At 51.8% G+C, this 11832-nt stretch overlaps 1 protein-coding gene and 1 pseudogene across 1 annotated transcript; one reads left to right on the top strand and one right to left on the bottom strand.

The window, feature by feature from the left end:
• Positions 1 to 3074: 3074 nt before the first annotated feature.
• Positions 3075 to 7718, bottom strand: LOC112124217 (probable G-protein coupled receptor 33). The gene is made up of 2 exons (XM_029913654.1): positions 7593 to 7718; positions 3075 to 4130 (listed from the first exon to the last, which is right to left on the bottom strand). Exons 1-2 carry the CDS (start codon positions 7716 to 7718, stop codon positions 3075 to 3077), a joined length of 1182 nt encoding a protein of 393 aa, XP_029769514.1.
• Positions 7719 to 9886: 2168 nt separating this feature from the next.
• Positions 9887 to 10936, top strand: LOC112105455 (annotated as a pseudogene).
• Positions 10937 to 11832: the final 896 nt, after the last annotated feature.

Raw genomic sequence — 11832 nt, 5'->3', positions numbered from 1 at the left:
AAATAGAGCCAGGTAGCCCAGGCCCTGGGTCAGGGCGGGGCAGCAAACACTAGTTCCAGGGCTCAGGTCCTTGCAGCAGGCTGGGCAATAACCAGGTCAGTGAGCCCAGACCCTTTGGCAGGGAGGAGGAGAGACTGCCACCCGGCGGGGGGTGGCAGGGGGGAACACAGGCCCACCCACTCCACTGTGTTCCAGCCCGGGGCCCTATCCGCAGCAGACCGTCTGCCACGGTGTCAGTGGGGATCCTGCCCGCAACACACTGACATCGGTTCCGGGTCGGCGATCCCCGGGCCACTTCCCATCTCCTCCTCCTCCATGGGTACCTGCTCCTCGCTGGGCTCGGCAGCGGGGTCCCACACCATGGGCTCCTCGGCGTGTTGAGGGCTGTCTAGGTCGGGTCGCTCCTCCGGTCTCGGGTCAGGGGAATGCTCGGGCCTCTCCTCGGGGTACCGCGCTCGGGGCAGGCTCGGCCAGTCCGCTTCGGGGTACCGCGCTCGGGGTAGGCTCGGCCAGCCTACCTCGGGGTACCGGGCTCTGGGGAGACTCGGGCCGTCCACCTCCGGATACCTGGCTCTGGGGAGGCTTGGTCCGTCCACCTCCGGGTACCTGGCTCGGGGCAGGCGCGGTTTCGCAGGAGCCCGAGCAGGGGCGTCTGGCCTCTCCGGCCGCTGGGCTCCAACTGAGTGCTGGGGCTTGGCTTTTATACTTCCTGTCCCGCCCCTGGACTTCCGGGGGGCGGGAACAGGTGCCGGTGGCTCCGCCCACTTCCGGGGGGCGGGAACAGGTGCCGGCGGCTCGGCCCACTTGGGTGGCTGTTCTGGCTCCTCCCTCTCAGGGGCCGTCGGGAGCCAGGCCAAGTCACTACACAAGGTTTTGTAACTTAGCTGGAGCTGGCAGGTGAGATCTTCACAGTTACTGTGACCTGTGACCAGAGGTGCATAGGGCAGCCCACATTGAAAAAGCCTAGGTCAGGGTGGGCTGCAAAAAAGAGAGCAGATTCTCCCAAAACTGGTGATTAACACTGTAGTTAGATTCACCCACCCACCTGGAGCTGTGCTCCTGATCCGCCACACTGGTTATCAAGAAGCCAGAAAGAAAGAAAGAAAGAAAGAAATCCCACAGCCCCCTTTATTGCACTCCAATCTTAGTCTCCCAGTCAGCAAATAGGTCCAGTAAAGTGAGAAGTTACTTAAAATTCCATTCACTATACAAAATGTTCTTCTGATCCTCAAAGGGGGTTTGGATCTTATCCAAAATACAATGCTGTCAGACAATTCTTGATGGGCCATCCAACAGGCTGGATAGTGCTGATGTAATCTGTCTGGGGGTATCACAGCACAGGTTTGAGATATCAATATAACACATATATTTATAACTCACGATACAAAGAGGATGCATACACATTAACAACATTATCATATTTATCAAATGATAACTTTTCCACTGATACCTTACATGGCATATCTGGTATGTTTCATTGCAATTTCATATCCATAATATTATGAATGATCACCCATATTCCATACAACGTCACTATTATTAGCTTAGACATTACCTCTTCACCACCCTGAAATGTTCATGGGCAGGTGGTTTCTCTGGAGCAGCTCTTTATTCTACCGGCTTGTTTTCCTTACCAACCCCCCCTTAGGCACCCTGGGAAGCTTCGGGTCACCAGGTTGCCTAAGGGGGGGTTGTGGAAGCAGAAAAAGAACTGTCAGAAAAGAACTGCAATGCATGACAGTTTGTTAGCAAGAGTTAGGCTAACTGTAACCCTAATAACGCGAGATTTGTAGAAGCGAGGAATGTGTGAGGCGAGTGGGAAAGAACTGTGTGAGAAGTTGTTGCGACCTTGTGTAGATAATATGGAATGTAGACTAAGAGTCTACATTAGTGAGCAAAACAAGATATCAGAATGACCTATGTATAAACAAAATGCAGTTGTTGCTCATTATTGTCTGTAACAAAAGGTATAAATGCTTGCTGTAATTGTTTACTGTTGAGAGAGACCTGCTTAGCTCTCTCCCTCTGCACAATTGTGAGAGTTAATAAAGCATCTGACTTGCTGTACCCAAACAAAAAGTGAGAACTCAGTTTTTCTCCGACACCAGCCACTCTGAAATTAAGCCAGAGTCTCCCCACACTAAATATCCCAGTGATTGGGTCACACGGTGTTTGTAAATTATGTCAAAGCTGCCACACAAACCTTACATAAATGATGTAGTTCAAGGAAAACCTAGGAAACATTATTATTAATTTTTATTTCGGTAGTGCTGGGATCCCCAATCCTTGCCCAGTAACCTGCTGTGCTAGGCATTCTACAAACACATAGCGAAAAAACAGGCCCAGTCCCAGAGAGCTCAGCGTGTAAGGATATGAAAGTGAAAGAAACCTCAGCTGGGATGTAGGAGACCTGTGCTTGTTCCAGTTCTGCCACTGGCCTGCTCGGTGACCTTGGCCAAGTCACTTCCTGACTATCTGCTTCAGTTTCCCCATTTGTAAAAACTGGAAGACTGCTACTGACCTTCTTACTAAAGTTCTTTGAGATCTACTGATGACAAGCACTAGAGAAGAGCTAGATATCACTATAGTAATACACAGACTCTTCTATAATATACTACATCTAATGGATTAAAAATATTTGGAAATCTAGAACCAAGATGAATGTTTTAGCAAACAATCTGGAAACTGTCGGATTTTATGTGGTTTGAAAACACTCTAGAATCCAGTGATGTCCCAGATCCAGTCAGGGATCTAGACTCAATAGACTTTGAAATTGAACATATTGAATGGCTTACAATAAATGAGATTCCAGAGCCAGCTAGAGATGCAGAATCCAAGAGAGTCAATTAGGTTAGAAAACATTGAGAGACCTAAAACCAACAAGATTCTGGAGCTGGCTAGCAATCTGGTGCCATTGATGACCCACTGACTTTGAAAAATTTGAGAGACCTAGAATGTATGGGATTCTGGAGACAGCAGGGAATCTAGAGCCAAGGGACATCAGGTTTAAGAAACAGCAGGAATTTAGGAACAACGGGATGCCAAGTTTTCAACTCTCCCTAATCTGGGCACCTTCAGACTATGTCTTCTTTTATGTTCTCGACTTCTGATCCCTGTCTTCCACTAGACTCGGGGGCACTGCTGCCGAGATCATCGACAAAAGCCGCTCTCACCAGAGTGAGAAGAGACATACTAAAGACCTGCCAGAACTTCTCCCCCACGAAGAGGTAGAGGATGGGGGAGAAGGAGGCATTGAAGCAGGATGTGATGGTGTAAATGACCAAGAGAGCACCTGTCACCGACTCTGGCACCTCCTTCTTGTAGAGCTTCACGCCGTGGTACAGGTGGTAGGGGAGCCAGCCGAGGAAGAAGGAAACCACCGCGGCCACCATGACTTTGAAGGGCTTCCCAGCCCACGCCAGCTTCTTCTCCTTCATCTTCAGCCCCACGCGGACATAGCATCCCACGATGGTGCACAAAGGCAGCAGAAAGCCCAGCAGGAACCGGACAATGAAGACAGCCAGGTGGACCCATCTGCCCAGGTCCTGCATCTCGGCTCCATTCCAGTCTGTGGAGAGGGCGTAATTGTTGATGCAGATGATTCTGCCCCTGTCAACCACATGGGTCTCCCGGAAAACGAAGTAGGGAGCGCTGAGACTGAAGGAGGCCACCCACACGCCCATGACCAGCTTCCAAGCCTGGGGCATGGTGCGGTGATTCCGGGACCAAATGGGATGGTGAGTGAGGGTGTAGCGGTCCAGACTGATGAGTGTGAGAAGGAAGACGGAGGAGAACATGCCCATGGAAATGAAGGCATTGAGAAACTTGCACATGGCCAGGCCAAAGACCCAGTGGAAATCCAGGAGGACGTAGACAGCGAAGAAGGGGATCAGCAGGGTGAAGAGGAGGTAGCAGGAGACCAGGTGAAGGAACCAGAGCGTGGTCACTGTCCTCCTCATCTTCAGCCCCAGTACCCACAAGTACAGCCCATTCCCCAGCACACCCACCAGGAAGGTGATGAAAAGCAACACAGCAGAGGCCAGGTGAGCGGTCTTCATGGTCTCTGGGGTCTTGCTGGAATTTGCCACCGTGGTTGTTGGGAGTGCCATGATATCTTGTTCCACGGTACCCTGGGAAGAGACATTAGAGGGATTGGAAGGGATGACAGTGGCGGCAAAAAGGGAGAGTGGAAGAGGAGAAGGGAGAAATACCAGATTGGGTTAGGAAGGTAACACTGGAGAGGGCCTCGCTGGGTACCCTCTTGTCTTCCAGAATATCCAGGCTGGATATTCTGAGAAACTGGGCTATAGCCGGTGGAACTCACTGCTACAGGATAGAGCTGTGAGCAGTAGGGGAGGACAAGGGAAATAGCAGACCTGGGAGGAGTGGAGAAGGGGACACCCTAGTAGGTCAAATATACAGCTGTGCAGAGAATACCACGTAGCTGTGATCTGGACGACTGGCTGTCTCAGGGAAACAGGGAATGGGCCATGGGGCCTTTCCTGTCTAAGGTGGCCAGCTCCAGTCTGGCCCCCGGGAAGTGGATCAGGCCTACTCAGTTAGGCGAGGATCGGTGCTGTTGACTCTTAGCATGCAGAAGTGCTGTGAGTGCAACTTACTGCTACAAGGAAGAAAAAGCCACCCCTCCCCCACCCCATCTCTTGTGCTCATCTGCTAGTTACAGGAACCGCTGCTACACCCTGACTCGAGAGAGTGTGCAGGGTCCTTCTCACCTTATTGTAACACAGGAAGCCTCGATCCACCGAGCTGCTTCTCTGTCCCACAGCCGTGCTGCCAGCCCTGCAGCAGGGTCCTCTGGGCTATTGCCTCTGTCAGGGACTGCGCCCCTCACGGCCTTATTAGCAGGGAGTCCTCTGTGCTCTGCAGACTGGCCTAATGGGTAGAGAAGGGCAGGCTGGGAGCCAGGACTCCTGGTTTCTCGCCCCAGCTCTGGGAGTGGGGTGGAGGTCAGAACTCCTGGGTGGTGGGAGGAAGTTGGGGTCTTGTGGCTTAGACCAGAGGTTCTCAGCCAGGGGTGGGTATACACAGAGGTCTGTCAGGGGGTACATCAACTCATCTAGATATTTGCCTAGTTTCACAACAGGCTACATAAAAAGCACTAGCGTCGTCAGTACAAACTACAATTTCATGCAATTACTTGCTTATACTGCTCTATATACTAGACACTGAAATGTCAGTACAACATTCATATTCCAATTCATTTATAATTATATGGGGAAAATGAGAAAGTCAGCAATTGCTCAGTAATAGTGTAGCTGTGACACTTTAGTATTTTGATGTCTGATTTTGTAAGCAAGTAGTTTTGAAGTGAGGGAAAACTTAGGGGTACGCAACTGAAGGGGTAGAGTAGTCTGGAAAGGTTGAGAACCTCTGGCTTAAAGCTTTGTAAATGGGGAGCAACTCGTCTGACTGACATGAAATAAGGGGGAAATTTACCCACGTCACAGACCTCACCTACTACCTCTGTCTATTGAGTGCCCCATGGGAACCCCACTGATAGCCAGTGGCAGGGAGTCTCACAGGCTAACATCACTGATACTCAGTGGCAGGGAGTCTCCCAGGCTAACCCCACTCCTAGTCAGTGGCAGGGAGTTTCATAGGCTAACCCCACTGATACCCAGGGGCAGGGAGTCCCACTGGTTTGCCTTTACAATAGCAAATTTCTGTGCCTTCTAGGGGGCCTTAGCAAGGAAATTCCCCTTCAGACCCAACACAGGTCCCTGTACCCATTGTCTCGACTCACCTGGGCAGTGGGTGGTGGAAACACAGACCAGGTGCAGAGAGAGCCTCAGATGGCGTGTGTTTGGCCAGCAAAGCATCCGTGTATCTGTCCCCTGCACCCCAGAGCCCTCCCCTGTGTGTTGAGTTCACTCCCCTTAACTCTGTGTCTTCTACATGCTCCACCCCCACCTGCTCTCTGAGATCCACACGCTGCAAACTATGAACGGAAATGATCATTGGACACTGTCTTAGCAAAGAAACCAGCTAAGCAACAACCATTGCTTTAAAAATAGCCCCACTCCCTCCCAGAGCCTGGCATAGAACCCAGGAGTCCTGGCTCCCAGCCCCTCCACTCTAATGCACTAGATGCTTGGCCAGGAGCTCAACTATTGAGGCGTGCCCCCATGAAGAGGAAGGGCCTGTATTTTGCACAACTGCTTGGCTGCCAAGACCCAGAAATAACCCAGCCCTGTAAGCTCACAACAAAGTCTGAGTCACAAATGATGCAATTCCCAGCCAAGGATTGGGGTAGTTGAGTGGTTTGGAGTGGGGGTGGGGGACACTGGCAGTAAGGATCCTGGCTTCTGTTCCCAGATCTGGGAGGGGGGTGGTGTCTAGTGGTTAGAGCAGGTCAATAGCTGTGAGGGGTCCTGTGTTATCTACATGTTGTGGGTACATCCCTGAGTGAGACAACTCATGTGAAATGCTGCCCCTTCCTGTTCTAGATAAAATCTCAGTCACACCCAGCCCTCCCCAGAGTGTTCATTACACAGGCCCCATCCTCGGAGCTGGGACCCTGAGACCCCCCAAAGGGAACCCAACGCTACTGGGAAAGCATCCCCCAATAGCATGGTACACGAGACCAAGGTTGAATTCTGAGGGGAGTGGGGTCTAGTGGTTAGAGTGTGGGGGGTACAGGTGCTGGAACCCAGGATTCTGGTTCTACCCTGTGTGTGGCTGCAGCCTAATCGGTTTGTGCAGGAAGGAGAATGAAATGCTGTTTTTCTCACTGCTAGGGCATGGGCTGCACACGTCTGTCTCTCTCTTCCCCTTCCCCTTTTCTGTCTCGTCCAATCCCCTTTGTGTTCTTCCTGCTCCTCCTTAGGGTCTCATGGCCCCTCTCCCTTCCCGACAAGCCTGATCCCTCATGGCCCCTCTGCCTTCCCGACAGGCCTGATCCCTCATGCCACCTCTGCCTTCCCATCCAATCTGGCCCGTCACTGTACCTCCGCCTTCCCACCAGTCCCGCAGCCAATGGGAGCAACCCCCAGCTGGTCGGGAAGGGAAATCAAGTGGCAGCTGCGTGTGGCACCCCCTGATGGGGGTGGGTGGCTGTGGGCTCTGCCTGTGGGTTTTGGGGCTGAATATGAGGATGATGATGACCTCCCTCTTGTCTTTCCATCTGGTCCTCACCTACCTGCTCACATCCTGCTTTATAACTCAGTTCCCGTCTACACCTGCCTGGGCTTCCTCTGGTCTTCAGTATGGGCATGTATGAGATCCTCAACACCTGCCTCTCCCTGGGCATGTTCTTTGCCATCTTTCTCCTCACCCTCTCCAGCCTGGACCGCTGCACTCTCCCCTGCCGCCCGTCTGGTGCTGGCGTCACCGCACTGTAACCCGGGTCAGGAAGCTGGTTGTGGGTGTGTAGCTGGTCTCCTTCACCCTCAGCGCTCCCTAACTGGGTTTCCAGGAACTCCTAGAGATTGAGGGGGCAGGGTCGCCTGCACAAATAGTTACACCCTCTCTAGAGAGATGGACGGAGCCGAGACGCAGGCCTGGAGGAGACATCTCCATCTGCTGCTGTTCAAGGTGCAGTTCCTGCGGGGCTTCCTGCTGCCGCTCAGCACCAGCGTGCGATACCAGGGTCGGACGGGGCTGGAGATGAAGAAGAAGGGGTTGGCGAGGAGCGGGAAGCTTTTAAAAGTCACGGTGATGCGGTGGTGTCGTTCTTTGTCTGCTGCCTGCCCGACCATCTCTACCATGGCCTGCTGCTCTACAAGAATGTGGTGCCGGTGTTGGTCATGAGCGCCTGAAAGTGCCTGGAGTTAGAGAGCATTGGAAACTTGTCATCCCACCTGTTCCTTCATCCCTGACGGTTCTGAGACCTGATGGGTTCCAGATAGCTCAATGTTTATAAACAGAGCAGTGTCCTTGGGATTCCAGATGCCTTGTTATACGCAGATTCCCATGTGTTCTAGGTCTCTCAACATTATGAAACTCAATGGGTGTTTAAGGGTCCCAGATCACTAGCTGGCTCCAGAATCAATGTATTCTAACCTAAGTCTCATGGGTTCTGTGTCATTGGCATGCTCTGGAATCTTCGTTTTAAGTCTCTCAAAGTGTTCACACTCAATAGGGTCCATGAGTTCTAGATTCCTGACTGGTGTGAGGACCCCAGTAGATTCTAGAGTGTTTTTAAACCATATAGACTCCAACAGGTTCCAGTTTCTTTGCTTGATCTAAAAATCTCATGGGGGTTCTAGATTTCCAAATGGTTTAAAATCCATTTGGCGTGGTGTATTATAGAAGAGTCTGTGTATTATAATAGCAATAACTAGCTCTTCTCGAGTGCTTTTCCTCAGTAGATCTCAAATAACTTTGCCAAGGAAGTCAGGAGCAGTCTCCCAGTTTTTACAAATGGGGAAACTGAGGCCAAGGTCACTCAGTCCGCCAGTGGCAGAGCCAGGAATAGGACCAAGGCCTCCTGAGTCCTGGTCTCTATTGACCCTGACTCTTTCGAGAGTAAGCTCTCTTGCGCAGGAACTGTCTTTTTCCTCTGTCTTTATACAGCACCTAGTACAGCTGGGTATGGGGCTGTAGCGGGGTGGCTACCCTGCTCCTAAAATAAGAGGAGTGAAAGCAGCAAAGCTAGGCTGATTGAGGAAGCAGCCCCAGGTGTGGACAGCTCAATCAGGGCCCAGCTGGCCCTTATAAGAGGGCTGGGGGGCAGGAGCTGGAAGAGTCTCTCTCCAGCCCTGGAGGGAGAAGTGCTAGCTGCCTGAGAGTAAGGTACCTGAGCTGGAGCAGTGCTGGGGAATAGGACAAGGGAGCTGGGGAGCTCCAGCCTGGTAAACCCCCAGGCTGCAGGCCTCAATGAAGGCCTATGGAAAGGTACTGGGGGTGCAGAGGGGCAGCCTGAGGATAGGCAAAGGCAGCAGGTCCTAACCCCTTTGCCAGTGATGAGTGGCCATTACAGATGGCAGTCTGCCCCAGTGAGCGGGGGCTAGATGATAACTGGCAGTAGCCACTGAGGCTAGGTGGGTATAGAGGATTGGGGGTTCCCCTGGGAGGGGAGACCCTGAGTGAGGGGGTACTGCTGGGGCAGAACCCTGAGGTAGCGGGCACTGGGGTCTGGGAGAGACACAGGGCCAGCGGCAGGCGAGACACTGGCCTGCAGAGGGCAGTCCGTACACTGGAAAAGAGCTAATTCCCAGATGACCAGCAGGAGGCGCTGCAGTGGTAAGTCTCGCTTTGCTACAGGGGCCATGACTACACATCCCAGTGGGTTCTAGCCCCGGCTCTGGGAGGGGCGTGGGAGCTAGTTTTAAAGCAATGACTGTTTCTTAGGTGGTTGCTCTGCTAAGACAGTGTCCGAATGATCATATTTATTTATGGTTTGCAGCTTTTTTGACCAGATTCGGGTGGAGCATGTAGAAGACAGAGAGTTAAGGGGACCCTCACTGGCACCACCTCAACAGAACCGTGCCCCACCTCCCTGAGCCAGCCAGTCCCCGCCCTGGAGCCAGATTGGAACCAGCACCTCTTGGAGTGGAAGGCCCTATATCCCATTCCCCACCCCATGAGCCAGCCCATCCTCCAGATCACAGCAACGTGGTATTATCAGAATAGCTCTGTATTTGACCTACTAGACTGACCCCGTCCCCACTCCTCCCACATCTACTATCCCTCTTTCCCTCTGCCCATAGCTGTACCTTGTAGCAATGAGTTCCACCGGCTATAGCCCAATTACTTAGAATATCTAGCCTAGATATTCTGGAGGACCAAAGGGTACCCAGATATATTCTCTCCAATGGTGCCTTCCTAACCCCCTCTTATTTCTCCCTTCCTCCTCTTCCCCTCCCTCTTTTACTCTCCTCTGTCATCCCTTCCAACCCATCTTCTATTTCTTCCCCACTGCACCATGGACCAAGGCAAGACGCCTCTCCCACCAACCACTGGGGCGAATTCCCTGACAGACCCCAGCAGCTGTGAGCGCTGCTCACCTGGCCATGGTGGTGTTGCTCTTCCCCACCTTCCTGTTGGGTGTGATGGGGAACGGGCTGTGCCAGTAGGTGCTAGGGCTGAAGATGAGGAGGATGATGACCATGCCTCGGTTCCTTCACCTGGTCTCCTGCTACCTTCTCTTCACCCTGCTGATCCCCTTCTTCACCGTCTACATCCTCCTGGGTTTCCACTGGGTCTTTGGCATGGCCATTTGCATGTTCCTAAACACCTGCCTCTCTGTGGACATGTTCACCTCCGTCTTCCTTCTCACCCTCATCAGCCTGGACCGCTACACTCTCACTCACCATCCCATCTGATCTTGGAATCACCGCACCATGCCCCGGGCTCGGAAGCTGTCTGTAGGCATGTGGTGGCCTCCTTCGGTCTCAGCGCTCCCTACCTGGTTATCCAGGAGACCCAGGTAGTGGAAGGCAGCAGAATCATCTGCATCAACAATTACGCCCTCTCTGGAGACTGGAATAGAGCTGAGCCGCAGGAGCTGGGCAGACAGGTCCACCTGGCCGTCTTCATGGTCCAGTTGCTGCTGGGCTTTCTGCTGCTTTTTTGCACCATCGTGAGATGCTATGGCCAGGTAGGGCTGAAGATGAAGGAGAAGAAGCTGGCGTGGGCTGGGAAGCCCTTCAAAGTCATGGTGTCTGCGGTGGTTTCCTTCTTTCTCAGCTGGCTGCCCTTCCACCTCTACCAGAGCTTGAACCTCTACAAGAAGGAGGTGCCAGAGTCGGTGGTGGGTGCCTTCTTGGTCATTTACACCTTCACATCCTGCTTCAATGCCTGCTTCACCCTCATCCTCTACCTCTTTGTGGGGGAGAAGTTCTGGCAGGTCTTCAGGACAATTCTTCTCACTCTGGTCAAAGCGGCTTTTCTTGAAGATCTCGGCAGCAGTGCCCCCGAGTCTAGTGGAAGACAGGGATTGGAAGCTGAGAACACAAAACTGGAGATGGTCTGAAGTTGCCCAGACTTAGGGAGAGTTGAAAACTTGCCATCCCAGTTGTTCCTAGATCCCTGATGGTTCTAAAATCTGATGTGTCCCAGGTACCTCACTGTTTATAAACCCTGCAGTGTTCCTGAATTCTAGATCCCTGCCCTCTCCAGAATCCCATGAGTTCAAGGTCTCTCAATTTTTTTCATACTCAATGGCACCAAATCAGTAGCCAGCTCCAGAATCTTGTTTGTTTTAGGACTCTTAATGTGTTCTAACCTAATTGACTCTCTTGGATTCTGCATCTCTAGCTGGCTCTGGAATTTCCGTTATTCAAAGCCTCTCAGTGTCTTCATACTCCAAGTCCATGGGTTCTAGATACCTGACTGGACCAAAGACACCACTAGATTCAAGAGTGATTTCAAACCACATAGAATCCAACAGATTTCAGATTGTTTTCTGAAATTTTCATTGTGGTTCTAGATTACCAAATGTTTTTTAACCCATTAGGTGTAGTATATTATAGAAGAGTCTGTGCATTAGTATAGTGATATCTGGCTATTATCTAGTGCTTGTCATCAGTAGATCTCATAGAACTTTAACAAGGTCGTCAGTAGCAGTCTTCCAGTTTTTACAAATGGGGAAACTGAGGCACAGAGTGGGGACGTGACTTGGCCAAGATCACCCAGTAGAACCTTCAGTCTGGCAAGTGGCAGAACTGAAAACAAACCCAGGTCTCCTGCATCCTAGCCAAGGTCTCTATCTATTGCATCCCCTTAGATTGTGGGCTGTCTGGGACCTGGACTGTTTTTTTTACTCTGTTTTGTACAGTGCCTAGCACAGCGTGGTGCTGGGTCAGGATGCGGGCTCCCAGAACTACCTGAAATAAATTATAATAAGTAATAATCATTCCTGGGCTTTCC

The sequence above is a fragment of the Terrapene carolina genome, unplaced genomic scaffold, assembly GCF_002925995.2.
Source record: "Terrapene carolina triunguis isolate 2854851 unplaced genomic scaffold, T_m_triunguis-2.0 Scaffold771, whole genome shotgun sequence".
NCBI lineage: Eukaryota > Metazoa > Chordata > Testudines > Emydidae > Terrapene > Terrapene triunguis.
Note: the sequence above shows the minus strand (reverse complement) of the source record. Positions and strands in the feature narration are given on the sequence as shown.